General features: G+C 41.4%; 1 protein-coding gene and 1 long non-coding RNA gene across 5 annotated transcripts in view; one reads left to right on the top strand and one right to left on the bottom strand.

Moving 5' to 3' along the window:
• The first annotated feature begins 930 nt into the window (after positions 1–930).
• On the top strand, positions 931–6,158 carry LOC144310846 (uncharacterized). The gene is made up of 3 exons (XR_013376486.1): positions 931–1,230; positions 5,582–5,644; positions 5,924–6,158. It is a non-coding gene; the product is annotated as an uncharacterized LOC144310846 (long non-coding RNA).
• Positions 6,159–11,252: 5,094 nt separating this feature from the next.
• PIGL (phosphatidylinositol glycan anchor biosynthesis class L) overlaps positions 11,253–17,411 on the bottom strand; it is an 85,637-nt gene continuing 79,478 nt past the window's right edge. For 3 of the 4 annotated variants that reach the window (XM_077892522.1, XM_077892525.1, XM_077892523.1), the window contains one exon: positions 11,253–11,736. In XM_077892522.1, the coding sequence (XP_077748648.1) occupies positions 11,638–11,736 (99 nt within the window). In that variant the 3' untranslated portion in view covers positions 11,253–11,637. Of the gene's footprint in view, positions 11,737–13,699; positions 14,437–17,411 lie in introns of those variants that run through there. The other variant, XM_077892524.1, reaches the window with a different exon arrangement.

Genomic DNA, 17,411 nt, shown 5'->3' with positions numbered 1-17,411 from the left:
CCAGTGTGGGGCTTGAACTCATGATTCCGAGATCAAGAGTCACATGCTCCTCCAACTGAGCCAGCCCCTGGACAATTTTTTTTAATTTTAAAATTTTTTTCTAAAAAAAAAAATAAATAAATAAAATAAAATAAAATTTTTTTCTTATTTTTTTAAAGATTTTATTTATTTAGTACTGAGACACACAGAGAGAGGCGAGACATAGACAGAGAGAGAAGCAGGCTCCTTGCAGGGAGCCTAACATGGGACTTGATCTCAGGACCTGGGATCATGACCTGAGCCAAAGGTAGACGCTCAACTGCTGAGCCACCCAGGCATCCCTGGAAATTTTTTATTTTCACATCTGTCGAATTCTTGTCAATTAAAGTAAATATTGTCAATTAGAGTAAAACTACAAAAATCCATAGATTTTTGTAAAGATGTCCAGTTGCTATACAAATTTCCTCATTTACTATAGTAGATTTTATTGACATCTCTTGGGTTTCTTTTTTTTTTTTTTTTCTCTCTTGGGTTTCTAAACAGAGCCATCTCTTCTAAAACTTACACCAATTATTTTACTGTTCTGTTCTACTTCAGTAGCTTCACCCTTCAAAACAATTTAACTGATGATGATGATAGAGTTTCATTCCTACTATGTCCACTTAGTTTCAGACTGCTGGGTTTGGGTACATAGTCTTTACTTAAGTTGTATTCTTTTCTCCTATATTTCTTATTCTTTTTTTTTATTATTTGTTTATCATAGTCACAGAGAGAGAGAGAGAGAAAGAGAGAGAGAGGCAGAGACATAGGCAGAGGGAGAAGCAGGCTCCATGCACCGGGAGCCCGACGTGGGATTCGATCCCGGGTCTCCAGGATCGCGCCCTGGGCCAAAGGCAGGAGCCAAACCACTGCGCCACCCAGGGATCCCCTTTTCTCCTATATTTCTTAAAAATTGTTACAGAAATAGTGACTGAATTTTGTTAATCTCACAGTACCTATAAATAAAAGAATATGATTATTCTTCTTAATTTGTTAGTGTAATGAGTTATGTTGATGGATTTCCCCAAGTGAGACCATTCTTAGATTTTAGAATAATATCCTATTCGGTTGTGGAATAGTATTTCTTTTGATGCACTGCTGGATTCAAGTTACCAATATTTTCTTCTACATTTTTGTATCTATACAGGCATACCCCAGAGATACTCTGGGTTGGGTTCCAGACCACCACAATAAAGTGAATATTACAATAAAGTAAGTCAAATGAATTTTTTGGTTTCCTAGTGTGTATAAAGTTATATTTCACTCTATTGTATTCTATCGAGTGTCTTAGTATTATGTCTGAAAAAAATTACACACCTTAATTAAAAATACTTTATTGCTAAAAAATGCTAACCATTATCTGAACCTCCAGCGAGTTGTATTCTATTTTGCTGGTGGAGGGTCGTTTTAACCATCTTGACCAGGAATAGATTCCATCAAGAAATCACATTCTTGGCTCATACATAAGAAGCAGCTTATGATCTGTTAAGTTTTATGAGATTGTAGGCGTTCAGTCCCATGTTCAGGTGCCACTTTTGCTTCTGGTTCTTTTTTTTTTTTCCCCCCCTCTGGCTCTCATGCTGTTTTTCACATCTTCAGTTACTTCCTCCACTGAAGTCTTGAACCCCTCAGAGTCATCCATAGGGTTGGAATCAAATTCTTTCAAACTCCTGTTCATATTGATATTTTGCCCTCTTCCCACGAATCACAAATATTTCTCTTTTTTTTTTTCACAAATATTTCTAATGGCACCTAGAATGACAAATACTTTCCAGAAGGTCTTCAATTTACTTTGTCCAGATCCATCAGAGGAATCACTGTCTATGGCAACCAGGGCCTTATGAAGTATATTTCTTAAATAAGAAGACCTGAGGGCAGCCTGGGTGGCTCAGGGGTTTAGTGCCGCCTTCAGCCCAGGGTGTGATCCTGGAGACCCAGGATCAAGTCCCACGTCGGGCTCCCAGCATGGAGCCTGCTTCTCCCTCTGCCTGTGTCTCTGCCTCTCTCTCTCTCTCTCTCTCTCTCTCTCTCTGTGTCTCTCATGAATAAATAAATAAAATCTTAGAAAAAAAGAAAGAAGACCTGAAAGTTGAAATTACTCCTGGCCCACGGGTGCCGAATGGATGTTGTGTTAGCAGGCCTGAAAACAGCATAAATCTCACTGTGCATCTCCATCGGAGCTCTTGGGTGACCAAGTGCATTGTCAATGAGCAGGAATATTTGAAATCTTTTTTCCTCTGAGCAGGAGGTATGAACATTTGGCTTAAAATATTCAGTAAACCATGTTATAAACAATGTACATGGCAGAGTAGATTTAGCACAATTCTTAAGGGTCCTAGGATTTTTAAAATACTAATGAGCATTGGCTTCAACTTCAAGTCACCAGCTTCATGAGCCTCAGCAGGAGAGTCAGCCTGACCTTTGAAGCTTTGAAGCTGGACATTGACTTCTCTTCTCCAGCTATGGAAGTTCTAGATGGCATTTTCTTCCAAAAGAAGGCTGTTTCATCTATATTGTAAATCTGTTGTTGAGTACAGCCACCTTCATTTGTTATCTGAGCTCCATCTTCTGGAGAACTTGCTGCAGCTTCTGCATCAGCACTTGCTGCTTGACCTTTCTCTTTGTTGGTACGGAGATGGCTTCTTTCCTTAAACCTCAGGAACCAACCTCTGCTAGCTTCAGACTTTCTCCTGCAGCTTCCTCACCTCCCAGCCTTCACAGAAGGGAAGGGAGTCAGGGCCTGGCTCTGGGTTAGGCTTTGGCTTCAGGGAGTGTTGGGGTTGGTTTGGCCTTCTCTCCAGAACACTAAACCTTTCTCCACATCCAAGAGTGCTTTGTTCTCATCCGTGTGGTCCCTGGAGTGGCACTTACCCTTTCCTTCAGGAACTTCTCCTCTGCATTCCAAGCTTGGCTGTTTGGTGCAAGAGGCCTCGCTTTCAGCCTGTCTCAGCTTCTGAGATACCTACCTCACTAAGCTCAATCATGTCTAGCTTTTGGTTTCAGGGGTGAGAGACATGTGACTCGTCCTTTCACTCCAACCCGTCGAAGCCATGGTAGGGTTATTAATTGGCCTCATTTCAATATTGTGTCTCAGAGACTAGAAAGGCCCAAAAGAGAGGGTGAGAGGTGGGGGATGGCCAGTCAGCAGTCAGAGTATGCACAACATTTATTATTAAGTTCACTATCTTGTGTTTGCTTTGGCAGCACATATACTAAAATTAAGTTCACCATCTTATATGGGCAGGGTTTGTGGTTGTCTCGAAATAATTATGGTGGTAACATCAAAGATCACTGATCACAGATCACCATAACAAATATAACAATAATGAAAACATTTAAATATTGCAAGAAAAAAACCAAAATATTGCAAGAATTCCCATAAATGTTCCATTGTAACACAAGGTGAGCACATGCTGTTAGGAAAATGCACCAGCAGACTTTCTCAACACAGGGTTGCCTCAAATCTTTAATTTGTAAAAAATGCAATATTTGTGAAGAGCAATAAAGCAAAGTACAATAAAAAAAGGTATGCCTCTATTTGCAAATAAAATTGTCAGTGATTTTTACTTGTTGGGCTAGATCATGTTTTGCTATTTTGTGTATGAACTGGAGTACTTTTGTATATATTTAGTTCCTCTGGATAATATTGGAATTATCTTTAGATAGCTATAAAACCATCTAGACGAGGAATCTTTAAAAAAAAAAGTATGTTTTAGTGGCGCCTAGGTGACTCAGTTGGTTAAGTACCTGACTCTTGGTTTCGGCTGAGGTCATGATCTCAGGGTTGTGGGATTGAGACCCGTGTCAGGCTCTGTGCTCAGCACTGCTTGAGATTTCTTTCCCTCTGCACCCCCCGCCCCTCAAATAAATAAGTCTTTAAAAAAATCTATTATAGGGGCAGCCCCAGTGGCTCAGCGGCTTAGCACCGCCTTCGGGCTGGGGCCTGATCCTGGAGACCTGGGATCGAGTCCCACATCGGGCTCTCTGCGTAGGGCCTGCTTCTCCCTCTGCCTGTGTCTCTGCGTGTCTCTCGCCTCTCTCTCTGTCTTTCATGAATAAATAAATAAAACCCTTAAATTTAAAAAAAGAAAGAAAAAAATATAGTTACCTTTCTCATTTTTCTGTGGTTCTTGGGTCTGTTCTTTTTTAAAGTAAATTTTGGCCATATAAAATTCCATTAATCAGATGCACTGCCATTATTATATAATCCAGTTGTGGCCCCCTGCCTATTCTCTAGTGTGGGCCCGCCAAGGTGTACTGCAGTGTGAGCTTGGAAGGGGATTTGAAGATGACCACCTGTTAGGGACTTGCTCTTGAAGCATGTTCTACTTTGCAAGGACTCAACAAAAGGGACAGTGTGACACTTCCCAGTGGGAGGAAACAGCCACCATCAATCTGTCCTGGGGACCAACCTGGACACAGAGCCTGGCTAGTCTCCCTTCCCTCCCACCCCCGCCTTGCAGTTGATGCTGAGCCTGGTGCTGCCTGGGTGTCCTGCCCTCCCTACTAGGCTTGGCCAAAGGCAGAACAGCTGTGGCCTGGGAACCCTGATACTGTAGTGCTGGGTGGCCCGATGCTGAGTCCTTGGAAGATTAAAAAGTATTGGTTTGGATTAATCTCACAGTGACACAACCCTGCATTTTATGGGATTGAAATGCCTGGACCCTATTTAAGACATCCTGGTAGGGTTCGGTGGGAGCCCAAAATTTCCTAGGAAGTCATCCGTTTCTTGCAGAGTTTCAGTTGCGTTGCCACAGACTTGCATTAACATCTCTTATAGTTTTTTCAGTCTTTTCCATTTTTGTGGCCATAGTATCCATCCTGTTCCTGATAATGGCACTTGCGTTTTCCCTTTTTCTCCATTGGATTTGCCAGGTGTTGGCTTATTTGATTTTTCAAAGAAAACTTAGAACCTTTCCACCATCTTTTTATTTTTCTCCTTCATCTGTATTAAATCCCTCTTGCTACTTTCGCTTGGTTTATATTGTAGATTTCTTTGCATTGAATCACGTAGTTCACTTAATTTCAATCTTTTTAAAAAATGAAAAAGTACAGATCACCTGGAGATAGGTCCCATACAAAACGTCATTTTTATTATCTTCTAGTTAGTTTATAATTTTTTCTTTGGTCTAGAGGTCATTTTGGAGGATGTTTCTTGGTTTCTCTGTAGAGGCTTTGGGGTCATTTTATAAACTTATTGAAACGTATTGGATGATGATGATAAAAAAATGTGGCCTGCAAAATTTACTTCGGGAAATTTATTAGGGATTTCTCAGGGGCCAATCAATAATTGAATTTTGTAAATATTTTATCACATAAGTGAGTACTGACTTTATTTAAGTTCTTTATATTACCCAAATGCTGTCTTTACTTTTTGCCACCTTGATTTGTCAGCGTTCTGAAAGAATATTAAAGCCTTTCATTATTATTGTGTTTTGTGTTTTTAAAATAACTTGGGTCTCTGAGACAGTTTGTTGCAAGTATCTGGCTGCTGTGATATGGGGTGCGTATCTTCTCATGGAGAGAATCGGGTGCCTGTCTAAAATATCTCCCATTGTTCCAGGCTTTTTGATGCTTGGATATGTGTTGTCCCTCTTCTGGTTTGTGTGCCTTCGCTTGGTACATGGTAGGTGACACATCCTTTTATTTTTAGCCTCTCTTTGTTATGTCTAGATGCTAGATTTTGTTTTCTAACTCAGGTTTGGTAGGGAAATTAGCTCATTCCTTTTTTTGTTTGAAGTAACTGATACTTGATTCGATTCTTTTTGTATCATTTCCATTGTATCTTTCCATTTTATGCTTTGCTTCCTGTCTTCCTTTTTTTCCCCTTTTACTTTGGTGTCTTTTAGATTTCTTTTTGTTTCTTCTTTTCTGCTTAGTTAATTGTGATTCTATCTTTTCAAAGCTGCAGGTGGTTACCTGTCCTGTCCTGCAGACCCAGACGGAGCCCCTGGTACTTTATCACTTCAAGATGCTTCTCCTCCAGGGCAGCCTGAGTAGCTCAGCGGTTTAGTGCCACCTTCAGCCCAGGGTCTGATCCTGGAGACCCAGGATTGAGTCCCACGTCAGGCTCCCTGCGTGGAGCTGGCTTCTGTCTGTGCCTCTCTCTGTGTTTCTCATGAATAAACAAATAAAATCTCTCTTTTCTTTTAAAGGTGCTTCTCCTCCAGAGCTTCCCATTGAACCCATAGGAGACCTTCACAATACTTTTATCTCCCTCCCCCACTTGAAATTTTAGGATTTTGCAGCTCACACATGTATATTTTTACTATTTTTAAAAAGATTTTATTTATTTCTTTGACACAGAGAGAGAGCAGGGGGGAAGGGACAGAGGGAGAGAGAGAAGCAGACACCCCCCCAACCCCCATTGAGTGTGGAGCCTGATGTGGGGCTCAATCCCAGGACCCCAGGATCATGACATGAGCTGAAAGCAGATGCTTAACCGACTGAGCTACCCAGGCACCCCTATGTGTATCTTTTAAAAAAAATCAAAGCTGGCTAGAATATGGTGAGCCCTTCTGGTGCACTGACTCAATTCTCTTCCAGATTATATAAATTCTCCATTATCCCCATCTGTAAGTGTTTCTCCTTCTGGAACTCCCATTACTCACATCTTAGGTCTCCTGATTTTTTTTTCCTTAGATGTATTTTTCAGGTCTAATTTCCATCATGTTTTCCATTTCTGAGCTTCCCGTCCTCTGGGTCCTGAGAGGTATCTTCTAGTTGATCCTCCAGATTACTGACTTGGCCACTCCTGAGAAACATCCTTTTGTGTCTGGGCTAGGGCCTGAGCTTTCATTTTGTTCTTGATGAAGTCCCTCATTCAATCCTCCTTCGGGGAAGGCTGCCCCCTGCAGAGGGGAACTTCCTTTCCTCCTGAGCTTCCTTGGGAGAGGGCTTCCCTTTCCTACTGTGTCTGGTCGCCCTTGGTCCCGAGCAGTGGCAAAGCAGTGAGTGGTGGAGACCGGGCACTTTCTGCTCTTCTGGGCCAGAGGTAAGAACTAGCAAACCCCTGGCCCTCTCTGAAGCCACTGTGAAGGGTCTACAGGTCCCTCTGATGAGGGGTAACCCTCTCCCAACCGCAGGGAGCAGGAATAGCACCCCAACCCTGAACCAGCTGGCCTCCCAGGACTCTGGGCAAGCTAATTCTTAATTAGCTGAGATCTAGTTTGTGTGTGGTTGGCCCTCTCCCTGCCTCCCTCCCTCCTCCCCTTCCTTCCTTCTTTCCTTGCCTTGTGGCTTGAAGAAACCATGAACATCTTGGCTCTAGCCTTCAGGGCCACTGTACAGTTTTGCAGGTTAACTCTACAAGTGTGTGGCTCAGAGGGTGGAGTGGGTAGTCTGTGCTCCTCTCACCAGGCTGTTTGCTCTGGTGAGGGCATATGTCTCCCTGGAGGAAGGGCTGCTTTCTGACAGTTTGCACAGAGGCATTTTTTGCCATGTGTCCCCAGGGCTACCCTGCACACGATACCTTTCCCCTCACCTGAGCACAGGCCCTACTCCCCGGTCCAGCGGCAGCCCTACTGGCTTCGAGGGGCATCCTTCCCTCCCACGCTGCTGTCCAGTGCTCTCTTCAGGCACCAGGGAGAATCTCTGGTCCCACTGGGATCTCTGAGGGGAGCCTGCAGCTGCAGGTGCCCCAGGCCCTGCAATGCCCCCAGGGTGTTGGGATGGACAGAGCCAGCCATAGGGGGAGCTTGCTCTCCAGCAACAGGGATCAGAATCAAGCCCCCGTCACCAGGAAATAAAAATGTTAGCTTGTTTTCATTTCCACCTGGACTTTTACCTAATTTATTAAAAAAACAAAAATGCCAACATGGGCAGTAAAACAACAGCAGAAAAGAACTCAAATCCCACCATTCAGAAGCAACTACTATTGATGATTCTACTCAGCTTTCTAACCTCCAAATTTAAAAAGTATTTTTGAATAGGGAATATATGTGCATGGTATAAAATTCAAAAGGGACAAAAAAGGTATCCATTCCCTTCCTCTCACTCAATTTCCTTTTGTAGACAAGCACTGTAACCAGAAATATCCCATTTGTTCACATGCAATTGGATGTGTAGACATATATATTTTTTCCCCCACTAATGGTTGCATTCTCAAACACTGTTCTGCATCTGGATTTTTTCCAGTTAACTGTATATCTTGGAGATCTCGCTGTATCAGTGCATTGCCTTATTATTATTATTTTTTAAGATTTTGTTTATTCATAGAGACACACAGAGAGAGAGAGAGAGAGAGAGAGAGGCAGAGACACAGGCAGAGGGAGAAGCAGGCTCCATGCAGGGAGCCCAACGTGGGACTCGATCTAGGGTCTCCAGGATCACACCCCGGGCTGCATGCGGCACTAAACCGCTGCGCCACCAGGGCTGCCTGCCTTATTATTTTTAATAATTTTGTGGCATTCTATTTTACTGGTGTACCCACACTTATTTAGGCAATCCTTATTGGTAGTGTTTGGACTGGTGCAGTATTTTACTATTATAAAGTCTTTCAGGGTCCCTTAAATCTTTTAAACATGTAAATTTATAGTGTAAATTACTAGAAGTGGAAATGCTGGATCAGAGAATATGTAACTTTACTAGAAATTGCCATGTTGCCCTTCAGAGTCTGTACCATTACATGCCTGTCAGCAGTGTATAAATAGCTGGCTTCTCTTTAATGAATCGTTTCTATACATGATTGAGATTATCCTGGCTATACACATTTTTAAAAAAGGTTTTATTTATGTATTGAAAGAGAGAGCACGAGCAGGGAGAGGGGCAAAGGGAGGGGAAGAAAGACAAGAAGACTCCAAGCTAAGCAGGGAGCCTGAGGTGGGGTTCAATCCCTGAGATCACGACCTGAGCTGAAGTCAGATGCTGAACCGACTCATGCACTCATGCCCCTGCCCATGCACATTTTTTTAGCTTTACATTTTATCAAAAGTGTTTTATCACATCAAAACTATTCATAAACAACAAAATCCTTTAAAATTATAAATGTTCATTTTATTTTTTATTTATTTATTTATTTATTTATTTATTTTTAAATGTTCATTTTAGAAAGATAACCTTACTAATTGGTAATTACTTTTTTTTTAAACGCAAGCTCTACACCCAACATGGGGCTTGAACTCAAGACATCCCAAGATCAAGAATCCTGTGCTCTACCAATTGAGCTGGCCAGTCACCCCAGTAAATAGCTTTTGGATATATATCTCTGTGTATCTCTCTCTCTCTTTTTCTCTCTACACACACACTTTTATGTGCGAGTATACACACAGATGTATTTATCTGTGCATGTATGTTTAACTAAAACGAGATTGTATCATTCCTAACTTGCTTTCTAAAACTTAGTAAAACAGGGATGCCTGGGTGGCTCAGCGGTTGTCTGCCTTTGGCTCAGGTCGTGATCCTGGAGTCCCAGGATTGAGTGCCACATCGGGCTCCCTGCATGGAGCCTGCTTCTGCCTCTGCCTATGTCTCTGCCTCTCTCTCTGTGTCTCTCATGAAAAAATAAATATTTTTTAAAAAATAAAAAAATAGGGCATCCCGGGTGGCTCAGCGATTTAGTGCCGTCTTCAGCCCGGGGTGTGATCCTGGAGACCCGGGATCCAGTCGCACGTCGGGCTCCCTGCTTGGAGCCTGCTTCTCTCTCCGTCTGTGTCTCTGCCTCTTTCTCTCTCCGTGTCTCTCATGAATAAATAAATAAAATCTTAAATAATAATAATAAAATAATAAAATTTAATAAAACAAACATTTTCTCGTTGCTATGATTGCATCACTGGGATTTTCTAATTGTGTTATTATAAATAATACTGTGATGATGTCTGTATGTATACATTTAATTTTAAAGTATTTCCTTAGGTCGCAGGGTACGGGTATTTTATAAGCTCTTAATACATATTGAGACTTGGGTAGCATGGGTGGCTCAGCCGTTGAGCGTCTGCCTTTGGCTCAGGGCATGATTCTGGAGTCCCAGGATTGAGTCCCACATACGGTTCCCCGCAGGGAGCCTGCTTCTCCCACTGCCTGTGTCTCTGCCTCTCTCTGTGTATCTCTTATGAATAAATAAATAAAATCTTAAAAAAAAAACAAAACAAAACATACTGAGACTTGCAGTCCAGAGAGGCTAGTTCAGTGCCTGTGTCTTCTCAGCAGCAGGATAGGAGGCAGCTTGTCCCTGCCCCCTCTCAGCACCCCCAGCTCTAACCAGCATTGGTGGCTTATACCTTCTCAGTTTCTATGGAGGCTATTAGGACCTATTGACAAATTTTATGTAGACAGATAACAACCGGATTTGCATTTCGATTCCAGCTACAGGGCCTGATAGCTCTGTCAATCCCCTTTGGCCCCTAGGAGGCATTCAAGAGAGATCTCTAACCTGTTGCTATGGAGACAGCAATGCAAGCCTTCATCCGAGGGGCAGAGAGGATACTCACTGGACAATGCACACCAAGATCCTTTCTTTTTTTTTCCAAGATCCTTTCTGTGTCAGGACTTCTACTTATGTGAGTCCCTCTGAATTATGCCTGCTTATTCTGTAGATTTCAGAATACCAGTAGCTCGTCCCTCCAGAGCTCTGACTGAGTGCCAGACCCTTTACTATGCGCCCACCAGGCATCATCTCCTCTGAAGTTGGTACCATGACTGTCTTTCATTTTGTAAATGGGAGAATTGCATCAGAGACTTTACGTTGCTGGTAAATCTGGCCTCATACCCAGGCTCAGAAGTATTCAGAGCCTGCATGCTTCACCACTGAGCTTCCCTGCCTCAGGCCACTTCCCTGAACCATTAGGTGGACTGTGGGAATAGCTTCCAAGCTAGACCCCTCAGACTGCTTTTGTTTGTAGCACAATTTTAAAACATCATTTTTTTGAGTCTTAACAAAACAAAACAAAACAACAATTCCAGATTTGTCTTCCTATTTCCTGCTTCCCGCAAAAGACTGGGAGCTGAGACATCTGTAAGCTCCTTCAGGGCAGGGCCCACATCATAATAATCTCAGTATGAAATACTGGACATGGTGTTCAGACTTTGGGAGCCCAGTCAATTTACCAACTGTGATATTAAATAGAGAAGTTTCCCTGGATTCAAATCTGATACATAAGCTACAACATTAATCAAAGGAACCATGGTTGAACTAATTCAACATAGACTGGTTATTTTATGTGTGTGTGTGTGTGCGTGTGTTTGGTGAGCCTCCTTTGGAAACAGTGTAAAAATACCACATCATGGCATCTGTGAAGTGATTTCAGAGCGCTTTTACAATCATTTATAATAATAGCAGGCTCTATGCTAGGTGTTTTGACATACATCACGTCATTATGTAACCTGTTTTTCAGAAGAACTAGAGAAGCTAGCAGGGTAGCTATTATTATCCTTGGGTTTGTTTGGTTTTGGCTGCTGTGGGTTTTTTTTCCCAGAGGAAGAAGCTGACGTTTGGACAACCCACTGGTCTGCATGGCCCCCCTTTTGTTAGAGCCTCACAGCACAGAGCAGCAGAGCTCTGGAAGGCCTCCCCACACCGGGATCTCCTTTGGTTCAGGGCTATAGGCCAGCTCAAGGCCAGGACCCGGGCGTTCTGGCCATTTTTCTCCCTTTGTTCCTTGGATCAGAAAATTCTTCAAGGCTTCAGAGGAAGTACAGGGAGTTGATTCTCATGTATCTGGAGAATAGCACATAGAGGCGGCGGAACCAGAGCAGCTGGCTGTGGTGGCAGGACATGGCTCTCTAGAAGAAGCAAAGAAGACTAGTTAGAAGACATGCATTGCTTCACTCCTTTCCTCACCTGAAGTTCTTCCTCCCATGAACACACCTCATGCTAATAACTTATTCTGGCTTCTTCCTGTAATGCATGAACGCCTCTTGATTGGCCTCCAATCACTGCCTCCCCTGTCCCATCTCTTACCAACAGCCCTGTGATAAAACTACATGATGCCACTGACGGCTATAGAGTGATTGGTTTCCATGCATTACCTCAATTTATTATTTTATTTTATTAAAAAATATTTTTAAGATTATTTATTTATTTATTCATGAGAGACACAGAGAGAGAGGCAGAGATATTTGAGCTTTCCTTCAAAGCTATGATTTTGCTGTATTCAATCCTACATCACTCATCTGCTGAATATTAGTTACTTTTTTGACTATCATAAATTATACCATTGAGCATTCTTGCTCATAAATCTCTGAATGCATCTTTGTTCATTTCTTTAGGATAAAGTCTTAGAAATAAAAATGATTAGGTCAGAGTAAGTGCAAATTTATTGAAGTATACAAGTAATACATAATGATTTTGTAAATATATTTACTTATTTAATTAATTTATTTTTTAAAGTAAACTGTTTAGTGTGGGGCTCAATCTTATGGCCCCAAGATCAAGAGTTGCATGCTCTACCAACTGAGCCCGCCAGGTGCCCCTGTAACCTGTTTGTTTTTACTTAGTATATCAAGAATATCAAAAGGTAAGTACATTCTAAACAGACTGACTTTTCTTTTTTAGGTTTTTCTTTATTTATTCATGAGAGACACAGAGGGAGGCACAGACATAGGAAGAGGGAGAGGTAGGCTCCCTGCAGGGAGCCCCATGTAGGACTCGATCCCAGGACCCTGGGATCACGACCTGAGCCAAAGGCAGACACTCAACCACTGAGCCACCCAGGTGCCCCAGATTTCTGAGACTTATTGCTATGACTCCCCAAAGATATTTTACTAATTTATAGATCTATTTCGTTTAAGGGCTTAACAATGGGTTCTATCATTTAATTTACCTTTTCCTCTTCCCTAGCAAAAATGTTATTACTTTTAATTTATTTTTAATTTTTGATTATGGTATTAAGCACAAAATATAAATTTTTACCATCTTAACCATTTTTAAATGTATGGTTCTAAAATCTTACCCATATTCATATTGTTGTGTAAAAAATCCATAGAATTTTTTTCACCTAGCAAAAAGAAAACTCTAGACCCACTAAAAACCAACTCCCTATTTCCCCTTCCTCCAGTCCCTGGCAACCATCATTCTACCTTCTGTCTCTGTGATTTTGACTACTCTAGATTTCTCATCTAAGTAGAATCATAGAGTATTTGTCCTTTTGCAACTGGCTTATTTCACTCAGCAAAATGTCCTCAGTGTTCATCCATGTTGTAGCAGATGACAAGATTCCTTTCTCTTTTTTTAAGCCTGAATAATATTCCATCCTAAGAGTGTAGATTTTCTTAATTGATTCAAATGCTACGGACATTTGGGCTGCTTCTATCTGTTGGCTCTTGTGTATCATGCTGCAATGAACATGGATGTGGAAATCAAGACTCTGCTTTCAATTCTTTTGAATATAAACCCAGAAGTAGGATTGCTGGATCATATATATATGGCTACCATATATGGTAATTACCATATATGGGAATTCTATTTATTTTTAGTTTCTTTGTATTCATTTTTTTATTAAGTAAACTCTACCCCCAATGTAGGGGCTCGATGTAATGACCCTGAGATCAAGAGTTGCATGCTCTGGGCAGCCCCGGTGGTTTAGTGGTTTAGCGCTGCCTTCAGCCCGGGGTGTGATCCTGGAGATCTGGGATCGAGTCCCACGTTGGGCTCCCTGCATGGAGCCTGCTTCTCCCTCTGTCTGTGTCTCTGCCCCCCACCCCTCTCTCTCTCTGTGTCTCCATGAATAAATAAATAAAATCTTAAAAAAAAAAAAAAGAAAAAAAAAAGAAAAAAGAAAAAAAGAGTTGCATCCTCTGCCAAATGCATCAGGCACCCTGTATTTACTTTCAATTTTCTTTTAAAAATTTTTTTTAAAATCTATTTATTTATTTATTAGAAACACAGAGAATGGTATTTATTTATTTATAAACACAGAGAATGGTATTTATTTATTTATTTATAAACACAGAGAATGGTTATCTATCTATCTATCTATCTATCTATCTATCTATCTATCTATCTATCTATTTAAAACACAGGGAATGGCAGAGACACAGGCAGAGGGAGAAGCAGATTCCTCGCAGGGAGCCTGATGTGGGACTTGATCCCGGGATCCTGGGATCATGCCCTAAGCCGAAGGCAGACACTCAGCCGCTGAGCCACCCAGGCATCCCTACTTTTAATTTTCTTAGGTTCAACATAATTCAGGTGTTCCTGGTCAAGATAATTCAGGTTGATCTGGTTAAGATGCAGCAGTAAATTCGTGCTTCCTGTTCCAAATACATAGTAGTGACAAGAAAATGCTGAGAGAATACAGAGACAAGAATGGGTCAAAACTAACACCAAGAGCACCATGAACCTAAAGAATGTAAATACAAGAATGACAGCCTGAAGCAGAGGATTGCTGGCTCAGGGGCTCAGAGCAAGGTGTTGGCTGGGAGTCCTGCTTCTGAAGGATCTCACTGCCCGGACTCTGTTGGATGGGCCAGGGGCTCGGTTGTCTGTGAAAAGAAGTTGGGAAGAAATGCCATGGACTGCTGTGAGGGCAAGCTGAATGCTTTGAGATCAGCACTGAGCTGAATTACCTTTGGGCTTTGTGACTGGAACTGCCAAGTGAGGACCTGATTCTGGCCTTCAAGCAATTGCAAACTCTCTAGACAAGGGTTGGGTGTGTGTGTGGGGGCGGGGGGGGGGGTAGCACAAAGGAAGAGGGGAATAACATTTCTAAATTCAACAACCTTGTGCCTAATTTGCAAATCAGAATTCCTAAAGACATAATGTAATGTGAAGAAAGAGAACTAATAAAATCAGCAACTAGACCATGAATATATTTAAGATGAAAATAGTTTTATAAAACACTTTATCAGGGGCACCTGGGTGGCAAAGTTAGTTACGTGTCCAACTCCTGGTTTCTGCTCAGGTCATGATCTCAGGGTTGGTATCTCAGGGTCATGAGATCGAACCTTGAGTTGAGCTCTATGCTCAGCATAGAGTCTGCTTGATATCTCTCTCCCTCTCCTTCTGCCCCTCATGTGCACTCTCTCTCTCTAAAATAAATAGAGATGCCTGGGTAGCTCAGCAGTTAAGCAGCTGCCTTTGGTTCAGTGTGTGATCCTGGGGTCCTGGGATCGAGTTTTGTATCTGGCTCCTTGGGGGAGCCTGCTTCTCCCTCTGCCTATGTCTATGTCTCTGCCTGTCTCTCTGTGTCTCTCATGAATAAATAAATAAAATCTTAAAAAAAAAAAAAAAAAAAGGAAAGGACTCCTGGGTGGCTCAGTGGTCGAGTGTCTGCCTTAGGCTCAGGGCATGATCCCGGGTCAGGGATCAAGTTCTATATCCGGCTCCCTGTGAGGAGCCTGATTCTGCCTCTATGTTCTCTGCCTCCCTCTCTGTGTCTCTCATGAATAAATAAATAAAGTCTTTTAAAAAATACATTAAAAATAACAATAAATAAATCTTAAAAAAAACAACAACAAAGAAAGCCCCACTTTGTCAGACCAAAATAATTACATTTTGGACATTCAAACATCTAAGTAGGAGAAAAACCACCCTAAAGAAGAAGAAATTATGAAATTAAAAAAAAAAGTGAAATAATAGGCAGACAGAAAAGAAAAAAAATGCTGAAGTATATGCATCAGCAAAAAGTGAACAAAGAGGTAATATGTAAGATACAAGAAACAGATAGGGCCAGGAATCTAGTGTATATCAGTAATGATATTATAAAGTACAGTAGCAGGGGCGCCTGAGTGGCTCAGTTGGTTAAGCATCCGACTCTTGGTTTTGCCTCAGGTAATGATCTCAGGGTCCTGGGACCAAGCCCTGATTCAGGCTCCATGCTCAGCAGAGATTCAGCATGAGATTCTCTTCTCTACCCCACCCCCTGCTCATGGGCTCTCTCTCTGTCATGGGGAGGTGGAGAGGGGCAGAAGGAGAGGAAGAACAAGAAGCAGACTCCCCATTGAGTAGGGAGCCTGAATACTACACCTGAAACTACTATACACCTGAAACTACTGTAATGTGTGTCAATTATACCTCAACAAAGGAAGAAAGATATTACATAGAGTAGGGAAAAAAATTCAACAATATGCCAGAAAATAGACCTAAAAATAAAAACAAAAGGGGCGCCTGAGATAGAGCCCCACATCAAGCTCCCTGTTCAGTGGGGAGTTGCTTTTCTGCTGCCCCCCTTCCACTGGTGCTCTCTTTCTCTCTCAAATAAATAATAAAATCTTTTTTTTTTTACACTTGATCTCAGCCAAAAGGCCAAGAAGTGATTTTTTAAAAAGATATCATTTATTTACTCATGAGAGACAGAGAGAGAGGCAGAAACATAGGCAGAGGGAGAAGCAGGCTCCCCAAAGGGAGCCCAATGCGGGACTTGATTCCAGGACCCCAGGATCATGACTTGAGCCAAAGGCAGATGCTCAACCACTGAGCCACCCAGGTGTCCCTAAATAATAAAATCTTAAAACAAATTTAAGATGACAACAAAAGGTAAAAATAAAAGTATTAAGGGGTGCCTGGTAGTGTCTGCCTTCAGCTTGGATCATGATCCTGGGGTCCTGGGATGGAGCCCCACATTGGGCTCCTTCCCTCTCCCTGCCTCTTTTCCTGCTTGTGCTCTCTCTCTGTCAAATAAATAAATAAAAATTTAAAAAATAAATAAATAAATAAAGGCATTAAAAAGCCCCGTGTTGGGTGTGGAGCTTACTTAAAGAAAAACGATAAAGGTATTTTAAAAAGATGAGCCATGCAGATACAAGTCCAAAGAAAGCTATTATAGCAATGTTAAGATTAAAATAGAATTTCAGGCTAAATCATTAATTATGAGAGACATAGGATGATAAAATGAATAGTCTAAGATGATATAGCAACCTTGATCTTTTATGCACCAAACATAAATAAATCAAACACAAAGACAAATGGACAAATCCATACTCAGGGTGGGAGATCTCAACATACTTGTATCATAAAGTTATAGATCAAAAAGTTAAGAAAGTAGTTAGAAAGTAGTTAGAATATACAAGTTGTGACCAACATATGTACTAAGCTCAATCTACTGGTTATATCTGGAATCTGAAATGCAACCAATAGAGCACACACATTTTTTTAGATAAACATGTTAACATTTATAAAGACTGATCATAAAGTAGGTCATTCACTAAGGAATTCTCAGTAAGTCTTTAAAAACCAGTATTACAGAAGTCACATGTAATGACCAGAAAGGGATTCAATTCTAAATCAACAATAAAAAGGCTATACAATGATTCTTGTTCTGGTAGCTATGTCCTATAAAGTTACTGCAAACACTTGAAATAGTCAATACTGCATCATTTTTCCTAGGGGAAATAAAGGCTTTGGTTCTTAAGAGCCTCTGGTGTTAACATTTTAATCAGCTGATCAACACATAATCGTGTTTTATGTGTGTTTCTGTTTAAAGATGCTTTATTTAATATTATGTTATTGATTCGTTAAC

The sequence above is a fragment of the Canis aureus genome, chromosome 3 (assembly GCF_053574225.1).
Source record: "Canis aureus isolate CA01 chromosome 3, VMU_Caureus_v.1.0, whole genome shotgun sequence".
In the NCBI taxonomy this organism is placed as follows: Eukaryota; Metazoa; Chordata; class Mammalia; order Carnivora; family Canidae; genus Canis; species Canis aureus.
Note: the sequence above shows the minus strand (reverse complement) of the source record. Positions and strands in the feature narration are given on the sequence as shown.